The sequence below is a fragment of the Ahaetulla prasina genome, chromosome 1, assembly GCF_028640845.1.
Source record: "Ahaetulla prasina isolate Xishuangbanna chromosome 1, ASM2864084v1, whole genome shotgun sequence".
Lineage (NCBI taxonomy): Eukaryota > Metazoa > Chordata > Lepidosauria > Squamata > Colubridae > Ahaetulla > Ahaetulla prasina.
Window position 1 is genome coordinate 358,239,734 of NC_080539.1, and position 27,779 is coordinate 358,267,512.

At 42.5% G+C, this 27,779-nt stretch overlaps 1 protein-coding gene across 1 annotated transcript; it reads left to right on the forward strand.

Annotated features, from left to right (window-relative positions):
- The first annotated feature begins 93 nt into the window (after positions 1–93).
- On the forward strand, positions 94–27,679 carry TMEM38A (transmembrane protein 38A). Its single transcript, XM_058163210.1, has 6 exons — positions 94–452; positions 11,180–11,336; positions 13,170–13,354; positions 16,196–16,283; positions 16,688–16,805; positions 20,944–27,679. Exons 1-6 carry the CDS (start codon positions 329–331, stop codon positions 21,187–21,189), a joined length of 918 nt encoding a protein of 305 aa, XP_058019193.1. The 5' UTR covers positions 94–328; the 3' UTR covers positions 21,190–27,679.
- Positions 27,680–27,779: the final 100 nt, after the last annotated feature.

Below are 27,779 nucleotides of genomic sequence, written 5' to 3' on the forward strand. Positions count from 1 at the left end.
AAAGCGGGGGGACGCCAAGTCCCTCGGTTTGGGGAAGCTAACGGCGGCGAAGGCAAGGCCGGAGAGAGATGGGATCGTCTCCCCGGCGGGAGGGCAAGGGATTGCACTCTGCACATGCTCAGCTGCCCGAGGCCCCCGGAGGCGCTTGCAAGCCGCAAGCCAAGTAGGGAAGGCGGCGGGGCGTCTCCATCCCTCTTCTCTCCCTCCCTCGGTTTGGGCGGCCGCTGCGTCCCTGCTCTGGCAGACAGCGGTAGCACCGGCTACAGCCGCTGGGCGCTCCAGAGGGGCTCGCTTTTCGCCGCTCGCCCGCTCGCTTCTCCTTCCAACAATGGACCTGATCGGGGCCCTGGATCTGGGCGATTTGGCGGCCGCCTTCGCCCGCCTGCCTGTCTTCCCTGTCTTCGACTTGGGCTACTTCGTAGTCTCCCTCCTCTACCTCAAGTATGAGAAAGGTAAGCGGGGAAGAGAACAGGCTCTCCCCCCTCCCCGCCTTTGCCCTTCCCTATGGTAGGGCAGGCGTCTTTATTTTATCATTTTATTTTTTTCCCACGGCTACGAAATCGGTTTTCGGGTGATGCGAAATTTTCTACCATTTTTTTTAACCCACTGACCTGCTTCGGAGAGCCTCCTTCATTGTGTGTTATTAGTGTTAGCACTGATGAATAAATGGTATTTATACCATTGATGAATAAATGGTATTTATACCATTGATGAATAAATGGTATTTATACATCCATACCCAGCATTGTCCTTGTAATGTCAACCGAAAAGGCTTCTCTGGCCCACCTCTTGTTCTATGCTTCCACCCCCCATATCCCCCCTTGCCCTAGATCCACCCAAAGGCATTCTTCCTCTACAGATTGACTTGGCTTCCAGGATGGGCTTGTTCAAAATGAGTGGGTGGGCAATGATTTGGGCCCAAAAGCTTTCCCCCTCCCCCCACCCCCCAGTGATGAGAATTTTCTGGGATGAGACCCAGAATTGCAGAGCCTGTCTGCATAACACTAAAGAAGTTTCAGAGCTTGGCCATCAGCCTAGATTTAAAAGGGATAAAGACGGGGTCACAGGAGGTGAAAAGGGCAGGAAAAAAGTCTTGTAAAAGTGATCCAAGAGCTTCACAAGACAAGTAGAAATGATTGCTCTTCTTCCTCAACGGCTAAGCGAGGTAATCCAGTGTAGTGGTTTTCCTCTCCGGCAGATTTGGTTTTATTTGAATCTAGTGGTCTTCAAAAGGTGAGAGGTGCGTGACCGATGCTGAATGGCCCCAAATTTGCCCCACCTATTGGAAGAGGGAAGAGAAAGTGAACGGAGGGACGGCAAAATGGCCCTAAGAAGATTGATCATCTCAACATCCATTTCTCTGGTTGATGAACTGGCAGCTATGAAGGAGTCGTCTTTGGTACAACTGAGTCCCCTTTGCCAGGATTTTAAAGTATTGCTTTAGCAGCAGGAGAAGATTTAAGAGTCCTGATTCCAAAGGCAGTTCTAAAATAAGAAATGAGCAAGTGGGAATATTCTCCTCTTCTCATCCGCACCAAAGGGATGGGTGTCCGTGAGAAATTTGAGCCCTTGAATCTGAGGCCCCTGGCTTGATGGATGGATGCAGTTGGTGACCTTCTCCAGGAAAGGGCAAGCTGGGTTCCTGCCCATGAAAGCTTAAAAAAATGGCTGGAATCACCTGGCTTTTTAATATTGCCAGAGAGGGAATTGCTGGGAAGGAGAGAAAGGAATTGGGCCCCAATGATCATCCAATCACTGGAATTCGGACAGAGAGCGAAGCAAAAGTTTTTCCAGCCTTCTTTGATTTTCCACACATGCCAATCTCACAATCTGGTGTTTTGAAAGTTTGAGAGGTCACAAGTATTGATACTGAGTTACTAGTCCTTATTGTTAGGAAGGGAACTTGTACGGTCATAGAGGGAAAGGTGGTGAAGTTCTGGTAAAAAGAATAAATCTGAATTATTAATGGTAACGTATTTTGGAAATTACGTTTAAAAATAACCAGGTGACCAAAAATAATTTCTCTACCTTGGTCAAGCTTATAGACCTGATTGGTAAATTCAACTGCAGAATTATTGCTTTACTATTTACAACATTCACTTAGATTATATCATTAGAGCTTCAATCCACTAACTTCCTTTGGAATGAAAGCAGAAAAATAACATTACAAATTCAAAAGGCATAACAGGTAATTACTGGTGATGGGAAACAGCTATTTAAAACCACAAGGTATGGTGTAAATAAAGTGTTGGAGTTCAGGTAGTCTTCATGACTACAATTGGGACTGAAATTTCTGTTCATAAGTGAGACACACCTAATTTTGCAAACTTTTTGCCACAGTCGTTAATGTGAATTAAAAAAATCACGTAACCTGGGAAGGTCACAAAGGAGGATCACATGATTCCTAGGCCACTAATACAGGTAGTCTTCAACTTACAACAATGAATGTTCAAAGTTACAATAGCACTGAAAAAAGTGACTAATGACCATTTTTCACACTTGTGACCATTGCAGCATCCCCATTGTCATGTGATCAAAATTCGGCTGCTTGGCATCTGACTCGCATTTATGACAGTTGCAGAGTCCTGGGATTGCATGAATCACCTTTTGTGACCTTCTGACAAGCAAAGTCAACTTGGGAAGCCAGATTCACTTAACAACTCTGTTACTATCTCAACAACCAACAGGGATTCACTTAATGAATCTCGCAAGAAAGGGGCAAAACTCAATGTCTCACTTAGCAACAGAACTTTTGGGCTTAATTGTGGTTGTATCTGCACACATCAGGTGCCTGACTTGTGATTACATGATTGTGGGAATGCTGGGATGATCATAAATATGAGAACCGGTTGTCAGTCATTTTTGTCAGCATTGTCAAAATTTCTAACAGTGACTAAATGAATCGTCATAAGTGGAGGACCATCTGTAGGATTGGGGAAGCTGAGGTTCGAGTTCATCATGAGCCAAAAAAATTCATTACGTTTTTCTTTATTAGCCCAGTCTGCCCCACAAGGTTGTTACTGTGAAGTATAATTACGATCTTGAGTTGCTGAAGAAAAGGCAGGATGTAATTCCAATTAAACTGCTCCTTCTTTCTGCAATACAGAAAATTTATTTATCATCTTGAAAAAACACAATACCTGCAGAAATGGTATCCCAGATTCCATTTCCTCCAAAGCACCTGTTTTCAGGTGCAGACAATATAATAGCTATAGCAATAGCACTTATATACCGCTTCATAGTGCTTTTACAGCCCTCTCTAAGCGGTTTACAGAGTCAGCATATTGCCCCCAACTATCTGAGTCCTCATTTTACCCACCTCGGAAGGATGGAAGGCTGAGTCAACCTTGAGCCGTTCAGATTTGAACTGCCAAATTGCAGGCAGCCAGTTAGCAGAAGTAGCTCGCAGTACTGCGCTCTAACACTGCGCCACCTCAGCTCTTCATTCAGAAAGAACCTTCATTAGGCTAGTCTGGGGGTCAGCAACCTTAAACACTCAAAGAGCCACTTGGACCTGTTTCCCACAGAAAAGAAAACACCGGGGATCACAAAACCCTATTGATAATTAAAATGAAGATAACACTGCATATATTGTTTTTTACCTTTATGCTATGTATAAAAAAAACCTTATTTATCCATGGTGGGCCTACTGGGGGTCAAAAAGCTCAATAAATTGTGTGCCAGCGGGTGTTGCACATTGGCGGTTGTGATGCATATTTTGAGCGATGGAACTGCGGCAGAGGGACAAAGGAGCCACATGCGGCTCCAGAGCTGCCGGTTGCTGACTCCTGGGCTAGTCAAATGACCTTTATCTCTATGTGGCAGGGACTGGAGTGATACGCTGGTTAATCAGAAAGCTAAGATTCTTCCTCTAGAAGAATTTCCAGAACCTCCAAGCCACTTTCAGAAGTTCTGCATATTATGTAACATTCAATTCTGGGCAGAAATGACTCACTTCCCTCACTTCACCTTCCCTGAAAGACATTTCACTAATTATGCCGGCAATAGCATCTCTGGCTTCTTGGTGGCTCGTCTCTACCACCAGTTGCTGATTCCTTTCTGCAATTAATAGTATGGACTCGCAGCTGCTTCATTTTAGCATGGAGGGCAGAGTGGGAATTCTTTGGGCTATCCACCAGGGCTTGACTTGCCTCAGACAATATGCATTGGTTGTTTTACGCATTCTTGACAAAGTTAAACACTGACTGGAAAATTTCCCACATGCAAAATTTTAATATGTTCTACTAGGACCAGAATGTAAAAACCTTATGGCCCTTACTTGACTCCCTTTTCCAAAGTCCTGGGCTGTTGCTAAATTATACCTTTAACTGTGACAAAAGGAAAAAACAGGTTCAGCATTTGAAATGTGTTCAGTTTGTGTTGATCATGTTTTCCTCTCACAGTGCTTATTTCTCTAACCCTGGTCTTGCCCACTTTTTGAATATATCCTCCATAACATATATAGAAAAAGGGGGGAAAAGGAAAAGAAAACAACTCTCACTTTAGACTGAATCTTTATTCTTGGCGACTACCTGGAAATATCCATATAATTTTCTCTACAATAGTGTAGAAGTGTTTGCCATTTCCTTCTTTTGGGAATGTCACTGAGAAGTCAAGTGCAAACCTCACCTTAAAAGACAATATTTGCACACCTCCTTCTTGAACAAAAGAAACCAACATTCAAATATTTTATTTATTTATTTATTTATTTATTTATTTAGATTTTTATACCGCCCTTCTCCCGAAGGACTCAGGGCGGTGTACAGCCAAATTATAAAAAACAACACAATGTACAATTAAAACAAAAACTTAAAACAAGCATAATCCATAAATGGCCGAAATTTAAAACGATCAAATTTAAAACCCTTAAAATTCATAAATAATAACCCCGATTAAAATTATTTAGGATTAAAAATTTAAGCCAGCTTGAATAAACAAATGTGTTTTCAGCTCACGGCGAAAGGTCCGAAGGTCGGGTAATTGGCGCAAACCAGGGGGAAGTTCGTTCCAAAGGGTAGGAGCTCCTACAGAGAAGGCCCTTCCCCTGGGGGCCACCAGCCGACATTTGCTCATTTGCTCATTCCCTACCCAATATTCCCTCAGCCTCCCTATTCTATAAAATGGAACCTGGGTTAGAATCACTGAATCATGGGGTTGGAAGGGATTTGATGGTTTGGAGGACTTCTGGTTAAACCTCCTGTCCAAGTAGTAATTGTCCTTACCATCTTGCACAAATAGTTGTCCTATCTTTTCTTGAAAACCTTCAGTGATGGAGCACCCCCAACTCTGGGAGACAAGCTGTTCCATTGGCTAATTGTTGTCACTATCAGGAAATTTCCTCTTAGTTCCAGATTGGATCTCCCTAATGAGCTTCTTACCCATAGCTTCTTGTTCTACATTCAGGTACTTTGGAAGATAAACCAACTCGTTCTTCCTTGTGGCAGCCCTTCGTGTATTGGAAGACTGCTATCATGTCTCCTAAGAGCCTTCTCTTTGTTAAGCTAAGCATACCTAATTCCTTTAGCTTTCTTCATTGGATTCAGTCCAGACCCTTATCATCTTCATTGCTCTTCTCAGCACTCTTTCTAGAGCCTCAGCATTTATTTATTTTTTGCTATCATGGTGGCTAGAACTGGATGCAATATTCCAAGTGTGGTCTCACCAGTGTGCTGTAGAGGAGTACTACCATTTAAAATAATCTTTATTGTCATTTTTTTCTGTGGGCATTCTGGCACAGATTAAAAATGAAATTCAGTTGCCTGCTCTCAAAAATGTACACATACATAATACACATATAGATATCCTAGATGCATATATATGTATATCCCTACACCCTAACATATAAATACATATAAATATTAATCACTGTCCATCTTGAATACATAGCGGAAAGAGGAAGCTTGAGAGTTCACAGGGTTGATACTATATAGAACAAAACTGTGGCTGAATCTGGATGTTCTGCTTCGGATATCACGAAGCCTCCTCCTAGAACAGGGGTATCAAACTCAAGGCCTGCAGGCTTTAATCCTGCCTGCGGGCTGTTTATGTCTGGCCCGTAGGGCCGCCCTGGAAATAGTGAAGGATGGGCCCGCAGTGCCTCTGCCAGTAAAAATGGAGCCCTCCTGAGTTCTGTTTTTGGCCACAACAGCCTCCTACAGCCCTCTGCCATAGAAACTGTGCTCCGTTTCCATTGGCAGAGGATTGCAGGAGGCTGTCATGGCTGAAAATGGAGCCTGGGAGGACTGCATGCATGTGTTCCAGGCTCCCTTTTCGCAGGCAGAAGGCTGCAGGAGGATCTCCCCCAGCCCCGCCTAGGCCACCACAGGTTCCCCTGACACAAGTGATATCAAGCTGGCCATGCCCACCCCAGCCACGCCCACCTAGCCCCCCAAGGGCTGATGCAGCCCTCAATGAAATTGAGTTTGACAGCCCTGTCCTAGAAGGTAATAAGGAAAACAGCTGTGAAGAAGATGTGTAGCATCCCAGACAATCCTGCGAACCTGTAGATGCAATGTCCTGGACAGAAGGAAGTGAATTATGGATGATCTTTTTTGCTATGCTCACAACTATCTGCACCGCCTTCCTGTCTGAAGCTGTAATGCTTCCAAACCATGCAACATGACAAGATACTCTCCATCGTCCCTCTATAAAAATTGGTTGTTGTGATCTAGGCTTCCTGATACAGTAAAAGCACACAATGAAACCCTCTTTTTATTGCAACAGCTGTGAATTCTATTCATTCACAGATGAGTCCCAAATAGTTGTAAAGAGTCCGACAGAAGTCTGCCACAGTCCTTCGGGATAAGGCTGATAAGCACCCACCTTTATCTCCCTTAACACGCTGCGAAGACCTAATTGGCAATTAACTTTGCAAGGCCACACGGAACACAGAGTCAAAACGGAGCTGCAGAGGTGAAACTGGCCAGCACGAACAACGTTGCTTCCTGCAAAGGCCCATGTGCCTTTGCTCCTCCTTTATGTCTTATGGGAGGGGCCAATCATCTCCAAGCCCTATTCCCAACTCGTCCCTTTTGTTTTAACTGTTCTTGCCTTCTGGCAGCTCTGCACATGCACACACTGGGAACAGGCTCCCCTGTTCCTCTGCCTCACTGATGTCCTACTCTAGAGGCTCCGAAGTCCTCACATAACTCCTAGATGGCCCTGGCCCAGGGGTGAAATCCAGCAGATTCTGACAGGTTCTGTGGAACTGGTAGCGGAAATTTTGAGTAGTTCAGAGAACCAGCAAATGCCACCTCTGGCTGGCCCTAGAGTGGGGTAGGAATGGAGATTTTGCAATATCCTTCCTCCAGGAGTGGGAAAGGAATGGGGATTTTGCAGTATCCTTCCCCTGCCACGCCCTCAAGCCACACCTACCAAGCCATACCACACCCACCAAGCCGGTAGTAAAAAAATTCAGATTTCACCACTGCCCTGGCCCCATCTCTGCCTCCGACGCAGAGCCCTCATTCAAGCCTTCCCCAGACTCCAGGATTGGCCCATGTTCCTCCCCAGCCTCCTCACTGTCAGACTCCGCTGCCAGAGGACCACAACAGTGGCAAGGACAGGGGGAGAAAGATGTACTATTTTTATGTGATGCAGAAAATGCAGGCACTGCTATGCCCGCTTCCCCAGTGTCTCGCTGTTGAGTGACCAAGCCAGCCTCCTCATTAGCTGCAAAGCCAGAAATTTGGGGCGGCTAACCATCTCCACAGGTGAATCATTTATACGCAGAGGAATGTAGCTGTGGCTGCCTTTTCTGAAATTGACAATGATCTCTTTAGTTTTTCCAACATTTAAAACAAGGCTGCTTTTATTACACCAAACCTTCTACCTCCTTGCAGTAAGCACCCTCGATCTGTTGATGCATCCAAGATGCATTGGCTTTTCTGGCAGCTGCAGCACAATGCTGACTCAGACTTTTAAGTGGTGATTCATCAGGGCACTCAGATCCTTCTCATAATTTCTATAAGGGAAATAATAATTCCCGATAGTTCTTTTTATGGATTAAAGGTCTATAGGGTGTCTTGGGAAGAAGAGTCCTTCCTACTTTCACTTTATTTTTAGACCATAGCAAACGTATCACTTTCATTGGAGGTGGGGGAGGGATCCAAAACCCAATTCCTTTCTAATGGCTGCTGAGGTGAGAACAGCTGCTCTGGAGTACAGGTAGTTCTCGACTTACAACAGTCCGTTAAGTGGCTGTTCAAAGTTACAACGGCACTGGAAAAAGTGACTTATGACCATTTTTTGCATTTATGGCCATTGCAGCATCCCCATGATCACATCATCAAGATTTGAATGCTTGGCAACTGGCTCATATTTATGATGGTTGCAGTGTCCCGGGGTCATGTGATCCAGGAGTGGGTTCTACTTAGCTTTACTACAAGTTCGCAACTGGAGCGCATGCGCAGCTCATCAATTATGATGTCAGGGCAGGTGGGTGGACGGAGCCTCCTGCCGCTTTTACTACCTGTTCTATAGAACCAGAGAGAACTGGGAGCAACCCACCACTGATGTGATCTCCTTTTGCGACCTTCTGACAACCAAAGTCCATGGGGAAACCAGCTTCACTTAACAACCGTGTTGTTTAATTTAACAGCTGCAGTGATTTCTTTAACAGACGTGGTAAGAAAAGTTGTAAAATGGGGGCAAAACTCACTGAACAAATGTCTCACTTAGCAACATAAATTTTGGGCTCAATTGTGGCCGTAGGTCAAGGACTACCTGTACTATGCATTGGCTGGTTCATTCATTTGAACCTGCCAAAGTCGACAGGAGTTACAGAGACAATATAGGGCTGGATGATACTTTGACATTCAACATGTTTATTATGCAGCATTGTTTCCAATATTATTGTCAAACATGTAAAGGGTATGAAAACATTAGGACAGGGAAGGTAGGCACCCTGGTGTGCTTATGCACACCCCTTACAGACCTTGGCTCTCAAAAATTCAGATAAGCAACCATTTTGTAAGCTGTTATCTAGATTTAGCAGTATGGACTCCTTTGGATGGAATTCCGTGAGCAGTGATGGTACATTCTGGATTTGACCTGATCTTCATGATGTTTCAGGACTTCAGTTCCTTCCACATGCAAAAGGTCTAAATGCTTCCCAGGTGTGGCATTTTCCCCTGGAGTTTGCTGTCCAAAGACATTACTGCAGGATACATCCCCAAACAAAAGGTACATGAAGCACCTTTATACAGTGATAAGGAATCTACCAATAATTCTGTAACAACATATCCATGTAGTCCCAGGAGCCAATCTGGAAGAAGATTTTACAATTCCATCACATGCACAATAAATGGATCATTGGGAGATTTCACCCTGGGATGTATAGGTCATCCATCCTTGGGTTGTGCCATAAGGTTAAATATTATATTTTAAACAAATCAGTATATAAGCTACATATTTATGACATTTTTGCTTGAGAACAAAGGCCTGTGATGGTAGTGAGCATTGGACAGAAAGCAGCAACAGTGCCAACATTAGAATAGCTTGCTCAAGAGCATTGCCCACAGGTACAAACCATGGCACAAACATGGTTTGGCAACCTCTTTTTTCTTTTTTAACTGAGTCTGTTACCTGATCTGAACCGATAAAATTCAGATTGGTGTAGTGGTTAATGTGCTGGCCTAAGGACCAGGAGACTGTGAGTTCTAGTTCTGTGTTAGGCATCAAAAACTGTCTGAATGACTTTGGGCCAATTATTCTCTCTCAGCCCAATTCACCTCACTATCAAAGTATTTGAGTCAATCAGAGGTGGGTGTCACACACACTGTAACAATCGGTTTGCCCGGAAACGAAAATGTGAGTGTGTGCATGCACACGGCATCGAAAAACCGACGATTATATAGGACGTGATAGCGCCAGGGCAGGTATGTGGGCCCAGCCGCTGTTCGGAACTACCGGTTTGCCTGAACCGGTCCAAACCGGCAGCAGCCCACCACTGGAATCAATAAATACTGTGTGGCAAGACAGGTGGCTAATAAATTTTACAAATAAATAAAACTTAAGCACACATTTCCAAGTTAAAGCATAAAACCATATTTTTTTAAAGTTAAAAACGTTAACATATTCTTTAGAGCATTGTTTCTCAACCTCAGCATCTTTAAGATGTGTGGACTTCCATGCCCAGAATTCCTTAGCCAGCATCGGACATCTGATGTTGCCGTATCTGAAAGCTGCTGAGAATGATCGACATTGCCTTAATAACACACCAAACTCCAGACGAAAGGATCCCGTTTGCCTCCCTGGATTTTCCTGATTTCTGATCGATTTGCAACCATTTTTCAGAGGTTCCAATTCCATGCTCAGTCCTTAGCTTCCCGAGGCTTTGGGTTTTAAGTAACAGTTTTCTCTCTAGAAAGAGAAGGGGCTGAAGGAATATAGAGACTCAGGAAGGTCACCTTAATGGAACTATGCAAAAATCATGACCTAGGCCAGGGGTCGGCAACCTTAAACACTCAAAGAGCCACAAAGGATCTAGTCAGAAGCCTCCGTTCAGTTCTGGAGCCGACTAGAAGTCCGGTTCCCCCATCATAGTCTCCTCCTAGCGCGGTGTCCTTTTTCCTCTGCTGACCAGAAGTCTGGATCCCCCACCATAGAATTTCCTCCCAGCATGGCATCTTTTTAACTCTGCCTGTTCTAACTGAAAGCCCTATCAATTGCAGAGCCGACCAGCCACAAGGAGCCACAGCAGAGGGATGAAAGAGCCACATGCGGCTCCAGAGCCATAGGTTGCTGACCCCTGAACTAGGCTAAAAGGGGGATCAAACATTTTTAAGCTCATCCAGAGCAACGAGATAACATTCACAAATGGCTCAAGCAGATTCCTGCCCAGTTGACTAAAAGAAAGGGGAGGAGGTACAGCAGTATCAGATACACAAAATTCTGTTTTTATAGCCAATCTCAATTAAAAAAATGGTTTAGCCCTCGTAGAAGGTCCAGGTCTACCTAGTATGGCTGAGAAGAGATCTCCCTATTCTTTGTGCCATTAAGTAGGAATTCTCCTACTGGAGAGAAAGGTGATTAAATCTCTCCTGAGAAGTAGCTGACAGGCTTCACAACAGAAGTAAGCAGCAAGAAGTGAGGGACTGAAGTAAGTTTTTTCAAGGTTTTTTCAACTTAGGACAGCTGTATTTGAACCCACAGTTTTCTCCTTCTCCTATCTCTGCAGGTGCAGTGGAACTGTCCCGGAACAGCCCCTTCGCCTCTTGGGTCTGTGCTATGCTGTATTGCTTCGGTAGCTATATCCTTGCTGATCTGCTGCTCGGAGAATCCCCTATTGATTACTTCAGCAACAACTCCAGCATACTTCTGGCCACAGCTGTCTGGTAAGGCCACCTTCTGTGACCTAAGGCTAGGCCCCAATGCAGAGCCAAGATTTAGGAATAGTAACAGCACTTGTATATTGCCCCATAGTGCTTCACAGAATTCCCTGAGGGTTTATACAATGCAGGGCTAAAATCCAGCAGGTTCTGACTGTGTCTGGAGAACCGGTAGCAGAAATTTTGAGCGGTTCAGAGAACCGGCAAATACCACCTCTGGCTGGCCCCAGAGTAGGGAGGGAATGGAGATTTTGCAATATCCTTCCCCCAGGAGTGGGGAGGGTATGGGGATTTTGCAGTATCCTTTCCCCAGGAGTGGGGAGGGAATGGAGATTTTGCAGTATCCTTCTCCTGCCATGCCCACCAAGCCACCCCCACAGAACCAGTAGTAAAAAAATTTGGATTTCACCACTGATACAATGTCATATACGGTAACATGTTATATTGTCCTCAACAATCTGGATCCTCATTTTACTGTCCTTGGAAGGATGGAAAGCTGAGTTCATTGTGATCAAACCAGGGGTGAAATCCAGCAGGTTCTGACAGGTTCTGGAGAACCAGTAGCAGAAATTTTGAGTAGTTCAGAGAACTGGCAAATACTACCTCTGGCTGGCCCCAGAGTGGGGTGGGAATTGAGATTTTGCAATATCCCCCTCGAGTGGGGTGGGAATGAAGATTTTCTAGTATCCTTCCTCTGGAGATGTGTGGGAATGGAGATTTTGCAGTATCCTTCCTCTGCCACGCCCACCAAGCCACACCACGCCCACCAAGCCACGCTCACAGAACCAGTAGTAAAAAAATTGGATTTCACCACTGAATCAAACTCTTGGCTATGAGCAGGGTTAGCCTGCAATATGCATCAATCCTCTTGCTTCCAAAAGAGTTTTTTAAAAAAACAACAACGAATGAATATAAAGATAACTCCAGGTTAATACGTGTGCGTGACATATACCAGTAGCTGAAGTTGCTAAATTGTTAGTTTCACATTGCTGTTGTTGGGTAAAGAAAGGAACTGCTATCTCTGCCAAGCTGTGCATATGAAGGAGAGATATATTGTACTAAGACTTCTCCTTCCAGGCTTCCCAAACTAAGATAAGAAGAGATAACAGAATCGTGTGCTAAAAATCTAATATGATTGTTATGGAATAAGTAGTCATGTCCTAGACTATCAGCTCTATATCCATCCATCCATCCATCCATCCATCCATCCATCCATCCATCCATCCTCTACCTGTCATCTTTGCTAATCATCTAGGGTTAGATGCTAAAAGTTATATGGATGAAGAGATGGACAGGTAGACATACGATTGAAGAAGGAGTGTAGATTTCTTTTACAAGCCATGGTGTTTTTAAATGATGACATGTGGGTCATCATGACCTCAGTACACAATGATACAATTATATAGTGCCTCATGACAACCAATTCAAATGTACGTGTCACTTATAGGATGATTTCAAGATGCTATTTGCAAGTTGTTATTTTCTCTACTGCCATACATACATACCCACCTCTTGTAGAGTGAAGAATCTAAATAGGTCAATATAAATTGAACATGTATTATCCAGGTAGCAATGATTAAGTATTCATTACCAAAACATTTCCTAGATAATAAAAGAGACAAAATTTAATTGGTAAAAAATTACCCGTACAAACAAGAAGATATGGAATGAAACTACCTGAAAAATAGCAATTTGTTTTTTTCCTGCCATTGAGTCTCCATCATGAAAGGCTGAAACTTATTTCTTCTCCTCTCACTTACTTTTTTTTTAATCTTGTTGATGTCAGATCTCTTTAAACCCAATGACCAGTATCACTTTTAATTCTGCATTGCTTTCCAGGTACCTAATCTTCTATTGCCCGTTGAACTTATTTTACAAGTGTGTCAGCTTTCTGCCTGTCAAACTGATTTTTGTGGCGATGAAAGAGGTAGTCAGAGTTCGCAAGATCGCTGCTGGTGTTCATCATGCCCACCACCATTACCACCATGGTTGGTTCATTATGGTCATCATTGGATTTGTCAAAGGTGAGTTCTGTCATTTCAGCCTTGTGATCCCACGTAGTATTCAGAAAAGGTGGTGGAGTGGCAAGTATTAAAACTGCTGACATGCAGATTAGGCTGAGATTTCTCTTCTGTGGAAGAAAGACAGGTGCTTATATTCTTTACTTCTCAGAGAAAATGTCTTCATTACATAAAACAAGGATGGAGAACCTATCACTCTCCAGATGTTGGTGAATTATTACTTCTAGCTATTCCAGACAGCATGGCCAGTAAGAAGGGATACTAAGAGTTACAGGTCATGAACATCTGGATTGACATAAATTCCCAGCATGGGATTGACACAAATTTCCTGGATTGACACAAATTCCCAGCCAAAGTGAAGCCCTTATGAAAATCTATTTACAAATAAGGACCACAACTGAGAAGCTTCTCCTCCTAGCCTTGATCCCACCCTTCATTGTGATGGTGGTTGGGAACTACTAACCATTTTTCTATTGGGTCTATGGGTCGATTCTGGTTGAATATGGTGGTCCTGAAACTATCCTGGTGACCAGATTCCTGCTCTAAACCCCCAAACAGAAACGGTAGGATGTTGGAATACTATTCCAGCTGAATCACGTGTGGTGATCTTCCATTATTCTTAGATTACCCCAAAGCTTGGTGAGATGCTTAAAACTAAGACACCAATGGGACCTCTGAACTCTTTCCTTTATTTTTGGCAAATACAGTTGTCAAACACGATAAGAGGGTTTCTTTTCATTTAAGGTAGAGTAAAAAGCCTTCACAAAAAGGCTATCTCCAGATACAATTCTATGAATCCTCCTTTCAAAAAGATCAAAGGAAATAAAACAGTGTCTTGGCCTCCTCCACATATTTGGTATAGCCCCGCCCATCTTACATCATTAATTAGTGAGAACAATCCTTCAATGGGATGGCTTGCCTTCAGAAGTTGTGATGCTCCATCACTGGAAGTTTTCAAGAAAAGATTGGACAACCATTTGTCCAGGATGGTGTCAAACTGGCAGCCGGTGGGCCGGATGTGTCATGTGTTGGCCACACCCACCTCAGCTCCGTGAAGGGAAAAAACGTCGCAATACATCACCTGATGGCAACATGACGTGGCGAGTTTGACACCTGTCATGTAGGGTCTTCTGCTTGAGCAGGGAGTTGGACTTGAAGACCTCCAAGCTCCTTTCCAATTCTATTATTATTCTATTCTATTCTAAATAGGCAAAGGCACCTTTTTCAGTGGAACTCTCCTCAGTCTGCTAGATACATAAATGATAGAGCTCACACAGAGGTTCATGACTGAAGCATCTGTTACCACTCATAGACATTTCCTTTCTGATGTAGAAATCGAACCAAGAAGGAAGAAATTACATTCCTTTTCTGCTAATAAATGATTTCATCTGTCAGGCTAGATCAGGGGTAGTCAACCTTTTTATACCTACCGCCCACTTTTCTATCTTGTTAGTAGTAAAATTTTCTAACCGGCCACCGGTTCCACAGTAATGCACCGTGTATTGTCTGTGCATGCCTCTTGCGCATTGTGGATTGGGTTTGGGGTGGGGGGGAGGACGCCGGCTACCAGCTCTGCTTGTCTGTTACAGCTGGGTGGTGTGGGGGGAGATGCGCAAGCTATTCTGGGATGAGGCTCTTTTGTTTGCGGTCGCATTATAGCGCCATTTAGTTTCACTTACGTAACATGAACTAAACTTATGTGCAGGTGATACAAATAGTATATTTTCAGAAATTTAAATTGTCACGGGGAATTTTATGAAAACCTAATGAAAATGTTTTTAAATAATGCTATGAAATTTTTTTAAAAAGTCAATTAAATTCTATTGACTCAATTAAATTAAAAAAGTCTATTCTATTCTATTCTATTCTATTCTAAATTAAAAAAAGGAAAGTGCTTCAGTATCGGAAAAACCCCTACTGCCCACCATGAAAGCTGGAACGCTCACTAGTGGGCGGTAGGGACCAGGTTGACTACCACTGGGCTAGATATTCCACCAAGTAACTCTTCCCTACTAATCTGGAATGCTTCTGCCACAAGGGCATTTTAGCTTTAGAGAATTGCTTTATATCTGACCAGATTCTTTGTTCTTCAATACTTTCTCTTGTGACTCTGGTAGCCTCTTTGTAGCATCTTATTTTAGCTAGAAATATCAAAATCAAGGAAGAGATTTTTCAAATGAAAAAGAAGTGCTCTGTTATCAAGCCGCAGTCAAAGTTTTAAGACACTGAACAAAGCTTATTTTTACATGAAGATGTGTGCACGCCGTTTCAAATTCAACTAATTTGAGCTGCCCTATTCTGAGTTCAAAGCCATTATTTGGGGGTACAATTGTTTTGATTATTCTGATTGTGATCTGGAAACAGAGGTGCTTTTAACCTGCCATGTTTCCAAAATGATTGAAGCAGCCTGCATCACACTAAAATCCTGTGAGGTTAAGACTGTTTGGATTCAAAACAGTACAAATTTCAAAAGTTTGTTTGTTGTTACATTTTTCTGTACTGCTTCTCTTTGGCTAATTCAAAGCAACCAGAAAATAGAATAATCAAACTTCTATAAACTTAAGGCGGGGGCTGTTGCATTGCTATCATATTTTCAATTTTTAAATAGTAAACTTAGAAATGGGCATCACTTTTATTATTCATAATAATCAGTGAAATTGCCATTTTCTTAAAGGAGCTGTTGTGGCTGAGAGCATCACCACAAAGATGCTCCATATTTTTCTCCTGTGTTAGATTACCTACTTCGACAGGAATTACCAGTGAGTTTAGGAAAATGGAATTCCACTCGCCCACATTGTCATCGCTGGTCTGTTTACAAATGTGTTACTGTCTTTCTGTTCGTAGGTTCTGGAGTTGCTTTGATGTCCAACTTTGAGCAATTGCTGCGGGGTGTCTGGAAGCCAGAAACAAATGAGTTGCTTCATATGACCTTGTGAGTAGAGAAGTCAAAGTTTTTGTACTGGTGTGTCTTCTGGGTAGAGACCAACCTGTCCTAACTGACCTGAAGGACTCTGATGATTAATGGAAATGAGAAAAATCCATAGAAATCTGATAGGGCATTCTCGGAACTCAGACTGTGTTCACCGCCTGAACTTGTGGGTGCTCTATCACTGGAAGTTTTTAAGAATACAGGCAGTCCCCAACTTTCAACCTTTCCTTTAGTGATCATTCAAAGTTCCGAAGCACTGAAAAAAGTGACTTATGACTATTTTTCATACTTACGACCATTGCAGCAGCAGTCTCTCCAAAAAGCATGCCCTTTCTCTAAATTTTGGATTTATTTATTTGAGATGGAATCCCAGCTGTGCTTCTTACGAAGGCTTTCTTCTCTTGCAGTCCATCCAAAGCCAGTCTGTATGGAGCACTGCTCTTCACCCTTCAGCAAACCCAGTGGCTTCCCATCTCCAAAGCCACCCTTATCTTCTTCTTCACTATTTTTATGATCATCTGTAAGGTAAATTCCTCTGCTCGGGGCACACGTGAACAGTTGGATGGATTGAATGGGGGAAGGAGCCAAATCCATTTCTGTTCATTAGAAGTTCTTCAGAAAGGCAAGGAATGCTTCAGGCTCTGGACTCATTCATTGTATTAAATCATGGTTAGTTGATTAAACTACAGTCCTTGATTTATGCATCGCACTAAGCTATTCTAGTGTGATGACTGGTCTAAAGAAAAGAAGAATTAGGAGCAACCTAATAGCAGTATTCCAGTATTTGAGGGCCTACCACAAAGAAGAGGGGGTCAAATTATTCTACAAAGCACCAGAGGGCAGGACAAGAAAAAATGGTTAGAAACTAATCAAAGAGAGAAGCAACCTGGAATTAAGGAGAAACTTCCTAACAGTGAGGACAATTAACCAATGGAGCAGCTTGCCTTCAGAAATCACTGGAGGTTTTTAAGAAAAGACTGGACAATCATTTGTCTAGAATGGTATAGAATCTCCTACTTGAGCAGGGAGTCAAACTAGAAGACCTTCAATGTCCCTTCCAACTCCGTAATTCTGTAAATCTTTTAAAGTTCCTCATGAACTATCATTGATCTGGTCACTTATCTGAAATTGTATAGGTTCTCCTGCTTGAGCAGGGGGCTGGATTAGAAGACCTCTAAGGTCTTCTAGCTTCTATTCTATTCTATTCTATTCTATTCTATTCTATTCTATTCTATTCTATTCTATTCTCCATGGTTTAGATATTTCCCACACTTCCCTAAGTCAAAGCTAACAAATCTCACTATGGACCAACAGAAGCATCTGGTAGAAGCCAGAGTGACATCCAACATATCCGTGAACTCAAATTATGATATTAGCATCAGTCACTTCATTGACACCAATGATATATGTATAAGTCACATCACTGACATCATTTGCACGACAAGGTCATGACATGCATGACATTACACTCTTCTCCTGTCAATGGATTCCCATGTGAGTTAGAGTGAATTTTAAATTTCCAGAGATATCAAAGGAAGCCTGGGTGGCGTATCATAAGCGATAAGCCTGGGTGGCGTATCATACTGTTGGGTTGCTTAACAATGGAGTCCTTTCCAGTAGCTTTTCAACAGTATAGCTATGTGCCCTGGTGACTCTAGGTTGGAATTGTGGTGACCAGCACCAGCATTTCATTGAAAAGGCCTTGATTGGCTGAGATAGGGAGATTCATGTATGAGTATGAGGAATAAACAGGGTGAATTAGAAATCCAAGTAAATGAGGGTAGATATGATATTGTTGCCATTACGGAAACTTGGTGGGATGAAACTGACAAATGGAACATACAGCTAGAGGGATATAAATTATTTAAAAGAAATAGACCAAATAAAAGAGGAGGTGGAGTTGCACTATATATAAGAAATAACTACATCTCTACAGAAATAGAGCACAACAATGATGAAAATCATCTTGAATGTATTTGGGTCAATATAAAAGGGGTGAAAAACGATATTGCCATAGGTCTATACTATAGGCCACCCAACCAAACAGAGGAAGTAGATGAACTTTTTGCTAGTCAGCTAACTAAGGTATGTAGGAAGCACATCACAGTAGTAATGGGGATTTTAACTACCCTGACATCAACTGGGAAACAAACTCTGCACCAAGTGGAAGATCCAACAGGTTCCTAACAAACCTAGCAGACAACTTTGTTTCCCAAAAATAGAGAAGGCGACAAGGGATCAGCCATATTGGACTTAATTCTCACTAACAGAGATGAAATGATAGAAGGTGTTGAAGCTACAGGAACCTTGGGGCAAGTGACCACGCAATATTGGAATTCAACATTAAGCAAATACAAGTAGTAGAACAAAGTCAAACTAGAGTCTTGGACTTTAAGAGAGCTAATTTCAATAAACTTAGAGAGATCTTGAGAAGGATTCAATGGATGAGAATCCTCAGGGGGAAAACAACTCAAGAAGCTTGGGAAATTTTGAAAAGTGAGATTATAAAAGCACAGTCTAACACAATACCAATGAAGAAAAATAGTAGATCACAAAAGAAACCAGCATGGATGCATAAAGAACTATCTGACAAATTGAAAGACAAAAAGGACAAATATAAAAAGTGGAAAGAGGGGCAAATAACTAAGGCAGAATATCAGCAAATAGCCCGAGCCTGTAAAGATGAAGTGAGGAAAGCTAAGGCTCACAATGAACAAAGGCTAGCGACAAAAGTAAAAAATAATAAAAAAAGCTTCTTCCAACATGTTAAAAACAAGAAAAAAGTCAAGGAAACAATTGGCCCATTGCTGGGAGAAAGTGGCAAGAAGACGACAAGCAACAGGAGCAGATCTACTTAACTCATTTTTTGCATCTGTCTTTACACAAAAGGAAAAAACAAGCCAACCTATCAAAAACAGCACTACAAAAAACAGATTAGAAGCACAAGTCAAAATAGGGAAGAAAATGGTAAGTGAACACCTGTCTACCCTAGACGAGTTCAAATCACCAGGACTGGATGGATTACACCCCAAGATTCTGAAGGAACTGGCAGACGAGATCTCAGAACCACTGAACTATATCTTTCAAAGATCCTGGAGCACAGGGGAGCTGCCAGAGGACTGGAAAAGAGCTGATGTAGTTCCCATCTTCAAAAAAGAAAAACAGATCCAGGAAACTACAGACCTATCAGTCTGACCTCAATACCGGGAAGATTCTGGAAAAGATAATCAAGCAACGAATCACCGAACACCTAGAAGCAAACAAAGTAATAACCAAAAGCCAACATGGGTTTGTCAAAACAGATCATGCCAGACTAATCTTATCGCATTCTTTGACAAAATGACAAAATTAGTAGACCAGAGGAATGCTGTTGATATAATTTACTTGGACTTCAGTAAAGCATTTGATAAAGTAGACCATAACCTACTACTAGATAAAGTAGAAAATGTGGGTTAGACAGCACCACCACCAGATGGATTCAGTAACTGGCTGACCAACCGCACTCAACGTGTAGTCCTCAACGGAACTACATCCACATGGAGGAAGTATGCAGTGGAGTACCCCAAGGCTCTGTTTTAGGCCCAGTACTCTTCAACATCTTCATCAATGACTTGGACGAGGGATAGATGGGGAACTCATCAAATTTGCAGATGACACCAAGCTGGCAGGAATAGCTAACACTCCAGAAGATAGGCTCAAGTTACAGAAAGATCTTGACAGACTTGAACATTGGGCGCTATCTAACAAAATGAAATTCAACAGTGAAAAAGTAAGGTTCTACATTTAGGCCAAAAACAAAATGCACCAGTACCGTATATGTGGTACCTTGCTCAATAGTAGTACCTGTGAGAGGGATCTTGGAGTCCTAGTGGATAACCATCTAGATATGAGCCAGCAGTGTGCAGCAGCTGTTAAAAAGCCAACACAGTTCTGGGCTGCATAAACAGAGGATAGAATCAAGATCACGTGAAGTGCTAGTACCACTTTATAATGCCTTGGTAAGGCCACACTTGGAATATTGCATCCAGTTTTGGTCGCCACGATGTAAAAAGATGTTGAGACTCTAGAAAGAGTGCAGAGAAGAGCAACAAACATGATTAGGGGCCTGGAGGATAAAACATATGAAGAACGGTTGCAGGAACTGGGTATGTCTAGTTTAACAAAAAGAAGGACTAGGGGAGACATGATAGCAGTGTTCCAATATCTCAGGGGCTGCCACAGAGAAGTGGGAGTTGGGCTGTTCTCCAGAGCACCTGAGGGTAGAACAAGAAGCAATGGGTGGAAACTGATCAAGGAAAGAAGCAACTTAGAACTAAGGAGAAATTTCCTGACAGTTAGAACAATTAATAAGTGGAACGACTTGCCTTCAGAAGTTGTGAATGCTCCAACACTGGAAATTTTTAAGAAAATGTTGGATAACCATCTGACTGAGATGGTGTAGGGTTTCCTGCCTGGGCAGGGGGTTGGACTAGAAGGCCTCCAAGGTCCCTTCCAACTCTGATGTTATGTTATGTTAATTATGTACCAACCTTGGTGTAAGGAGTGGTAAGAGGAATGGGAAGAAACAGAGGTTGGAATCACTTTGATTTATTGTTGCTGCCTGAGCGATGGGAAACCTGGCACAGTAGGTGACCACTAATGGAGCTTTTTCCTTGTCATGCAGGTATTCTTGACAGCAACTCACTCCCATGGCTCCCCACTTGCCCCTCTGGAAAATGTGGTGTGTCCCATCCTCTTTGGCTCTGCGTTTGGCAGTCATGATAATCATCACGACCATCATCACCACCACCATCACCATCATGGAGGCTCGCAGGAGCCATCCCTTCCGTCACCACCTCAGATGCCAGCCAAATCAAGGGAGGAGCTCAACGAAGGAACCCGGAAACGGAAAGCCAAGAAAGTAGAATGAGCATCAAGAAGGCTGATGGATCCATCTGAACCACCGCAACTTTGCTGCAAACCTTGTGTGACTTGTGGCCTTTCCAAAGACATGGTTGGAGGAGGCTCCCAGGAAGACCACTCCTCTTCTTCTGGCCCCTGCCATGGTTTTCCTGGCCTGTCACCTGTGAGGCGCAGAACTAATGACCTTTCATTACAGATTCTAGCTCAGCCTTTCCTGTCCTCTTGGTCTCCTCCCCTTCCTAAGCTGCACCAGTGGAAAAGCTGGAATGTGTTTTGGTGTCTCCTCCATATGGCAGAGAGATAGAGAGAGAGCTTCTTACCTGCAAAACAACCCAGGGATCTTCAACCCAGGCCATCATTACAGGACCCTAAGGCCATTGATACTTTTCAAGGACAGAGAGGCGTTCCAGATGGAGTGACTGGCATTTTGCTCTCTACATCAATACTTTGGATGTCTTACTTGGTTGCCAGTTGTATAAAGGCCTTGCGCATAGGAGAAGACCATTGCTGCTGCTGCTGCTGCTGCTGCTCTTTGGGCTGTTGATATTTGTGTATGTGTGTTAGCATGTTGCCATTTGTATATACCTCTCCAAAGTTTGATGAGTTTTGCTGTAGGGAAGGAAACCAAAGCAACTACTGAGTGTTTCAATCCTAGCCACTTTGCCAAACACTGTGAGACATGCATGTAAATTATTTATTGATTGATGCTCCTTCCCCCTGGATAATTATTTATTGTTGCCAAGGATTTTAAGCAGTTTGCTTTCTCCTACTATGTCTCTTCTGCAAACAGTTGGGTTGTTTCTAGTGAACTGATTTGGATTCTGTGGTTGTTTTGCTCCTTTGATTAAGAGATGATAAAAGTGAATGGCTATTGGCAGAGGGGAGTATTAGCTTCTAGGCACTATGTAAGCCTGTAGGATGCCTAAAGAATTATTGCGTATGAATTATGGTTTATTTACCAGATTTTGTCTAGGAAGCTAGACTATGAATAATGGAGCCATGGTGAGCATCGGCAAACTTCCCTTCTTGCCCCAAAGTAGCCGGTTGCCAGCTGGTTGTAATCCTGAGATTACAAAGAAGACTTAAACTCTGGTTGGGGCATAGAAGGAGACTCTGAGTGGCTGTCACAGGACTTCCCCTGCTTATCATTTAACTCTGACAAAAACATGCCACTGATGAGTGGTGGTATTCAGCTGGTTCAGACCGGTTCGGGAGAACCGGTAGTGGTGACCTGCGGGTGTGCCTGCTCATCTGCCCCGGCGTTATGCCATCCTATTTAGCCACATTTTCTAAGCCCCACGCATGTGTGCCAACTACTCGCAATTTTGGTGTGCGGCGAACAGGTGGTAAAATTATGTGAAACCCACCTTTGGGCCTCCTGATGTTGCCTTCAACTTCTCCACATCGCATCTCTGAGGCAACAAAGTCATCCTTAGGTGGTGGTCCAGTGTAAAAGTGACGTTTTATTCCTTTAAGCAGTAGTTTTATTGTAAGCTAGGTGCAATCTGGCACGGTTCACCAGCCATTCTGTCAGGAGTGCAGTGCTTCCTGGTGACCTACAGTATATGGGTTGAGGTCAGCCAAGCACCTGTAGTAGACCATTTGAAGTAGTGCAGTGTTACTCTCTCTGCCAAGTCCCCAGACACAGCTCTCCAGGATGATTGTAATCTGGACAGTAGATGGGTTTGGTTCTTTCAAAATGGGCTCTTCCATCCTGTGAACCAATCCCTGACTAGCAATAGCAGCGGAAAGGGCTGCACTGTGAAGCAGAAGGGAGAGAGAGACAGGAATAGCTCTCTGTCTCTCTGCTGCACTCTTCATCCTCTGCTCAACTCTTTCCATGAGATGGGCGGCATATAAATTTAACAAATAAATAAATAAAGCTATGTGTGGCAGCTGTTTTTCAAACTGCTTTGGAATGTGGGTTTATTCTTCTTCTAAGGAAAGCACTAAACCTATATTCTAAAGCAGACTGAAAAGAGTTGATAGATGCAGGTAAGTTATTATGCTCTGAAATGTCATAGAGCAGGGGTCTCCAATCTTGGTCTCTTTACGACTTGTGGACTTCAACTCCCAGAGTTCCTCAGCCAGCTTTGCTGGCTGAGGGACTCTGGGAGTTGAAGTCCACAAGTCTTAAAGGGACCAAGGTTGGAGACCCCTGTCATAGAGGAAGACAATCTGACAAGTACCAGATTCGATGGCTGATGTTTCGATATTAGTAATTTGAGCTGATCCAGGTTTCCAAACCGGGGAACATCTAGTGAATAAGGAGGCTCCTCTTTCCTTTCTTCTGCTGCTTCTTGCCATCTAGGCAATTGATCTCCCAGTTGGAAGAAGTGACAGATGCCGTAAAAGGAGGATGAATTCTGGCAATTTTCTGAACCGGCAGATCTACAGTAGTGGCCAAAATTGTGGAAACCTTTTGGGAAAAGTGTATTTTCTAAAACTAGCTAATGACACCACTTTTTGGGGGAAGTAGTACCTTAAAATTATATTATCAATGGAAAGATAATTTAATCAAGAATGTAATGCAATAACTTTTATGAAGGATTTGCTATCAGAATAGCAGTTAAAATATAAAGAAGAAAAGTGAAACACGTAGAAAAAATGAGATATAAAATTATCACCATAGAAAAAAAAATGAGATAAACAAAAATTATCATGTCAGTTAATACTTAGTTGGGTAACCTTTAGCATGAATTTATTTATTTTATTTATATTTATTTATTTTATTCAATTTTTATACCGCCCTTCTCCCGAAGGACTCAGGGCGGTGTACAGCCAAATAAAAATCCACAATATACACATTAAAACAAAATTAAAACAAAACATATTGCAGGGTGGCCGAAATTTAAAACAATTTAACAAACCTTAAAATATAAATAACCCCAATTAAAATTTAATAAAACTTTTAAGCCAGTCCCGCTTGAATAAATAGGTGCGTTTTCAGCTCACGGCGAAAAGTCCGAAGATCAGGCACTTGACGTAAACCAGGGGGAAGTTCGTTATTACAGCCTTACAATGTCTTCCCATGGAGTGAACCAAGTCTTTTAGTTCTGCAGTTGTTATAATGTGAAACCAGGATTGAATGATAGCTTCTATTAACTGGGTTTTATTGCTGGGTCGCTTCTGACTAACAAGTTTCTTTAGTTGGCTCCATAGATTTTCAGTTGGGTTAAGGTCTGGGCTAATCCCAGGCCATTTCAGCAGTGGGATATGATTATCTTAAACCCCACCCACCCCCCAAAAATGGTGTTATTAGCCATCAAACCTCAAATATACACTTTTCCCAAAAGGTTTCCACTATTTTGGCCACTACTGTGGCAGTTCTAGTTTGAGATCTGCTCAAACCATTACCAGTCACAACAATGCTCTGGGTAGGAGGCTGTTTTCCCACAAGTTGGTTAAGTTGTGAAGGTTGGGGGGAGGGAAGGCAGGGGCAAGGAAGGACGCCACTCTCCAGCTACAGACCAGAATAAAGACAATGGGGCATAGCAGTGGGAACAGATGCCAGAGTAGCTTTCTGTTGGCTCACAGCATTTTAATGGCCCCATAAGGAATAGCCATCTAGAAATAAAAAGTCCTGATTTTCTTTTTCTCCCTCTGGGGACAATTGTCTCCTGTTGGATATCAGCAAGAGATGGAACTGATTGACATGAAGAAGCAGAAGAGCCTTCCTCCTCCAAGATGTATGCTGCTTGGTTAAAAATACATCTCATTAAAAAGTGCCTTTTCCTTAGCAAATCTCTGCCCCAACCCCTTCTCCCTTTTCCCCAGGATTTTTATCCATGACTAAGAACAGCCATAGTTTTGTGGATATAGCCATTCTTAAAATAAAAGCCCTCCATGATGTAACTGACTGGAGAATTGTGCACTTGCTCTGTACATTTCTGTCTTAATGTCTTCACAGTACTTGAAGGAAGAAGATGCAACCAATGTTTCTTGAGATCAAGTATGAAGATGGGATGGGGTGGCGATACCAGGGATTAAGAATAGACCCATTTCTTCCTCTAAAGCAATTTTTTCTCAACCTTGGCCACTTGAAGATGCATGGATTTCAACTCCCAGAATTCCCCAACTACCTCTGCTGGCTGTCAGCAAGAGAATTCCAGGAGTTGAAGTCCACACATTGTCAAGTGGCCAAGGTTGAGAAACACTGTTCTAATCCAAGAGCTGGCCATTTTCTGAACCTCTTTGAGCCTGCCAGAGAGAGTCCACCCTAAAGTTTCCCATTAGATTAGATTAGATTAGATTGGAATTCTTTGTTGGCCAAGTGTGATTGGACACACAAGGAATGTCTTTGGTGTATATGCGCTCAGTGTACATAAAAACAAAAGATACATTCGCTAAGAATTATAAAGTACAACACTTAATGATTGTCATAGGGTACAAATAAGCAATCAAATCATATTAGGAAACAATCAATATAATCGTAAAGATATAGCAACAAGTTACAGTCATGCAGTCATAAGTGGGAGGAGATGGGTGATAGGAACAATGAGAAGATTAATAGTAATAGTTACAGATTATGGCTATGCAGAGTTCCCTCTATGGTAGCTTTTCTTTTTCTTGGTACTTGCTTGCAGCAATTTTTAGCTGCAGGGACTCTCAGCCCCTTCCTGTTTAGATAGGGGCCATGCAGATTATCAAGTTTTGCAAGAAAATTTGGGGGGGGAAAGTTCAGCCTGAAACCAAAAATATATTTCTGCAGTCTTTCCGTTCTTCCTAAAGTCCTTTCTTTCCATGCCTGGCACTATCAAATCTTGCGAACGGCTTACACAAGGAAAGCTGCCGTTTCTTTTTAATTGTCTCTGTTGTAATAGTCTTTTTTTAATAATTACAGCAGTTCTTTTATTACTCCAGAAAGAGTAAGCCTTCTCAAATGCTCTTCGGACACATTGAACTAAGGTTCCTGTGATTTGCATTCAATTCATATTCGCTTCAACTTATGAAATGATACAGTAATACAGAGTGTTTCCCAAATGCTCTGTTATTTTGTAAATAAACATGTAAGAAATATCTTGTTCTGCTTTTCACACTTCTCCAAGCAACCATTCTCTCTAAAAGTGCAGAATTCTTTTGGATTTGGTGGACTCTTTAGAGAGGCGGTGAAAAGTTTACAACTATTTTAACCTTTTATTTGTATCTCTTTCTGAACCAAAAGATATGTATCATTGGTGATGTCATTAAGTTCTTGGAGTGGACTTATGAGATCCTTTACAGATCTTCAGTAATGGCTATACTGTAAGTGTCAAGCTCCAAAAACCAAGAAAGACACATTGTGATTTTTCCTAGCAGATTTCTTTATCATTCCTTATTCATAGACAGACTTTTATTTATTAATTTTTTTGCCCCCATCTTGTCACAATGAAAGCAGACTACCAGCCATATAAAGCATATCCTCTGGGAACTATTAGGGAGGAGCCATCTTCAACCTCTTTCTCTCTCACAAAGTATCTGAACTGAGTTATCTCTTGCTCCTCTGGAATGCACTCCCTGTCTCCTGGGAATCCAGGCTACATTCCATTACAGTAAGTCTCTAGCGGGGAAATTACCATAGTCTTTCCTTGGTTGTTTAAATGCTTTTATTTATATTTTTATTGTCTACTTCTCCATTATTTTTATTATTTTCATTTCTGAACCACCCAGAGTTGTCAGGAGTCAAGCAGCATATAATTTTAATCAACGAATTAATAATAATTCTACCCATAAGCTATTGCATGCTCCAAGTGTTGTTGGGATAGAGCTTGCAAGTCTTGGGTTATCAGATGAAAAATCCAAATGACCATTAGAAAGATTTCAAAGCAAAGAATTACATTTGCTTGTATTTGTTTACTGTCTTTCTAACAATTCTCTGGGTGCCTTCTGTTCAGTTCTGATAACTGCTAGTGATTTCATTCTTTCTCATGTGGAGAACCAAACACGGCAATGTCTTTCTACAGAAGGCTTTTTTTAAAGAAATCTGTTGCAGATCATATGCTTCTGTGGATTAAAGGTAAACATTCCCCTCGCACATATGTGCTAGTCGTTCCTGACTCTAGCGGGTGGTGCTCATCTCCGTTTCAAAGCCGAAGAGCCAGCGCTGTCCGAAGACGTCTCCGTGGTCATGTGGCCAGCATGACTAAACGCCAAAGGTACATGGAATGCTGTTATCTTCCCACCAAAGGTGGTCCCTATTTTTCTACTTGCATTTTTACGTGCTTTTGAACTGCTAGGTTGGCAGAAGCTGGGACAAGTAATGGGAGCTCACCCTGTTATACAGCACTAGGGATTCGAACCGCTGAACTGCTGACCTTTTGATCAATACGCTCAGCGTCTTAGCCACTGAGCCTTTGTGGGTTACAGAAGCATAAATCAAAGAGTTGGAAGAGACTACCAAGATCACCTACTCCAATCTTCTGACTTGTGCAGGACAATTGATTAGACTATGCATGAAAGGGGCTCTTCAGCCTCTTTTTAAAAAACCTCCAGAGATTGAGACCCACAGCCTCCATATGTACTGTAGACCAAGGGTCTCCAACCTTGGCCGCTTTACGACTTGTGGACTTCAATTCCCAGAGTTGGAGCCATGCTGGCTGAGGAATTCTGGGAATTGAA

Bases quoted from the DNA above. Each gene is read 5' to 3' on its own strand.
- TMEM38A (XM_058163210.1), top strand. From the start codon at position 329: ATGGACCTGATCGGGGCCCTGGATCTGGGCGATTTGGCGGCCGCCTTC. The intron at 11,337-13,169 runs GTAAGGCCACCT...ATTGCTTTCCAG, and splicing joins CTTCTGGCCACAGCTGTCTG to GTACCTAATCTTCTATTGCC. The intron at 16,806-20,943 runs GTAAATTCCTCT...CTTGTCATGCAG, and splicing joins TTTTTATGATCATCTGTAAG to GTATTCTTGACAGCAACTCA.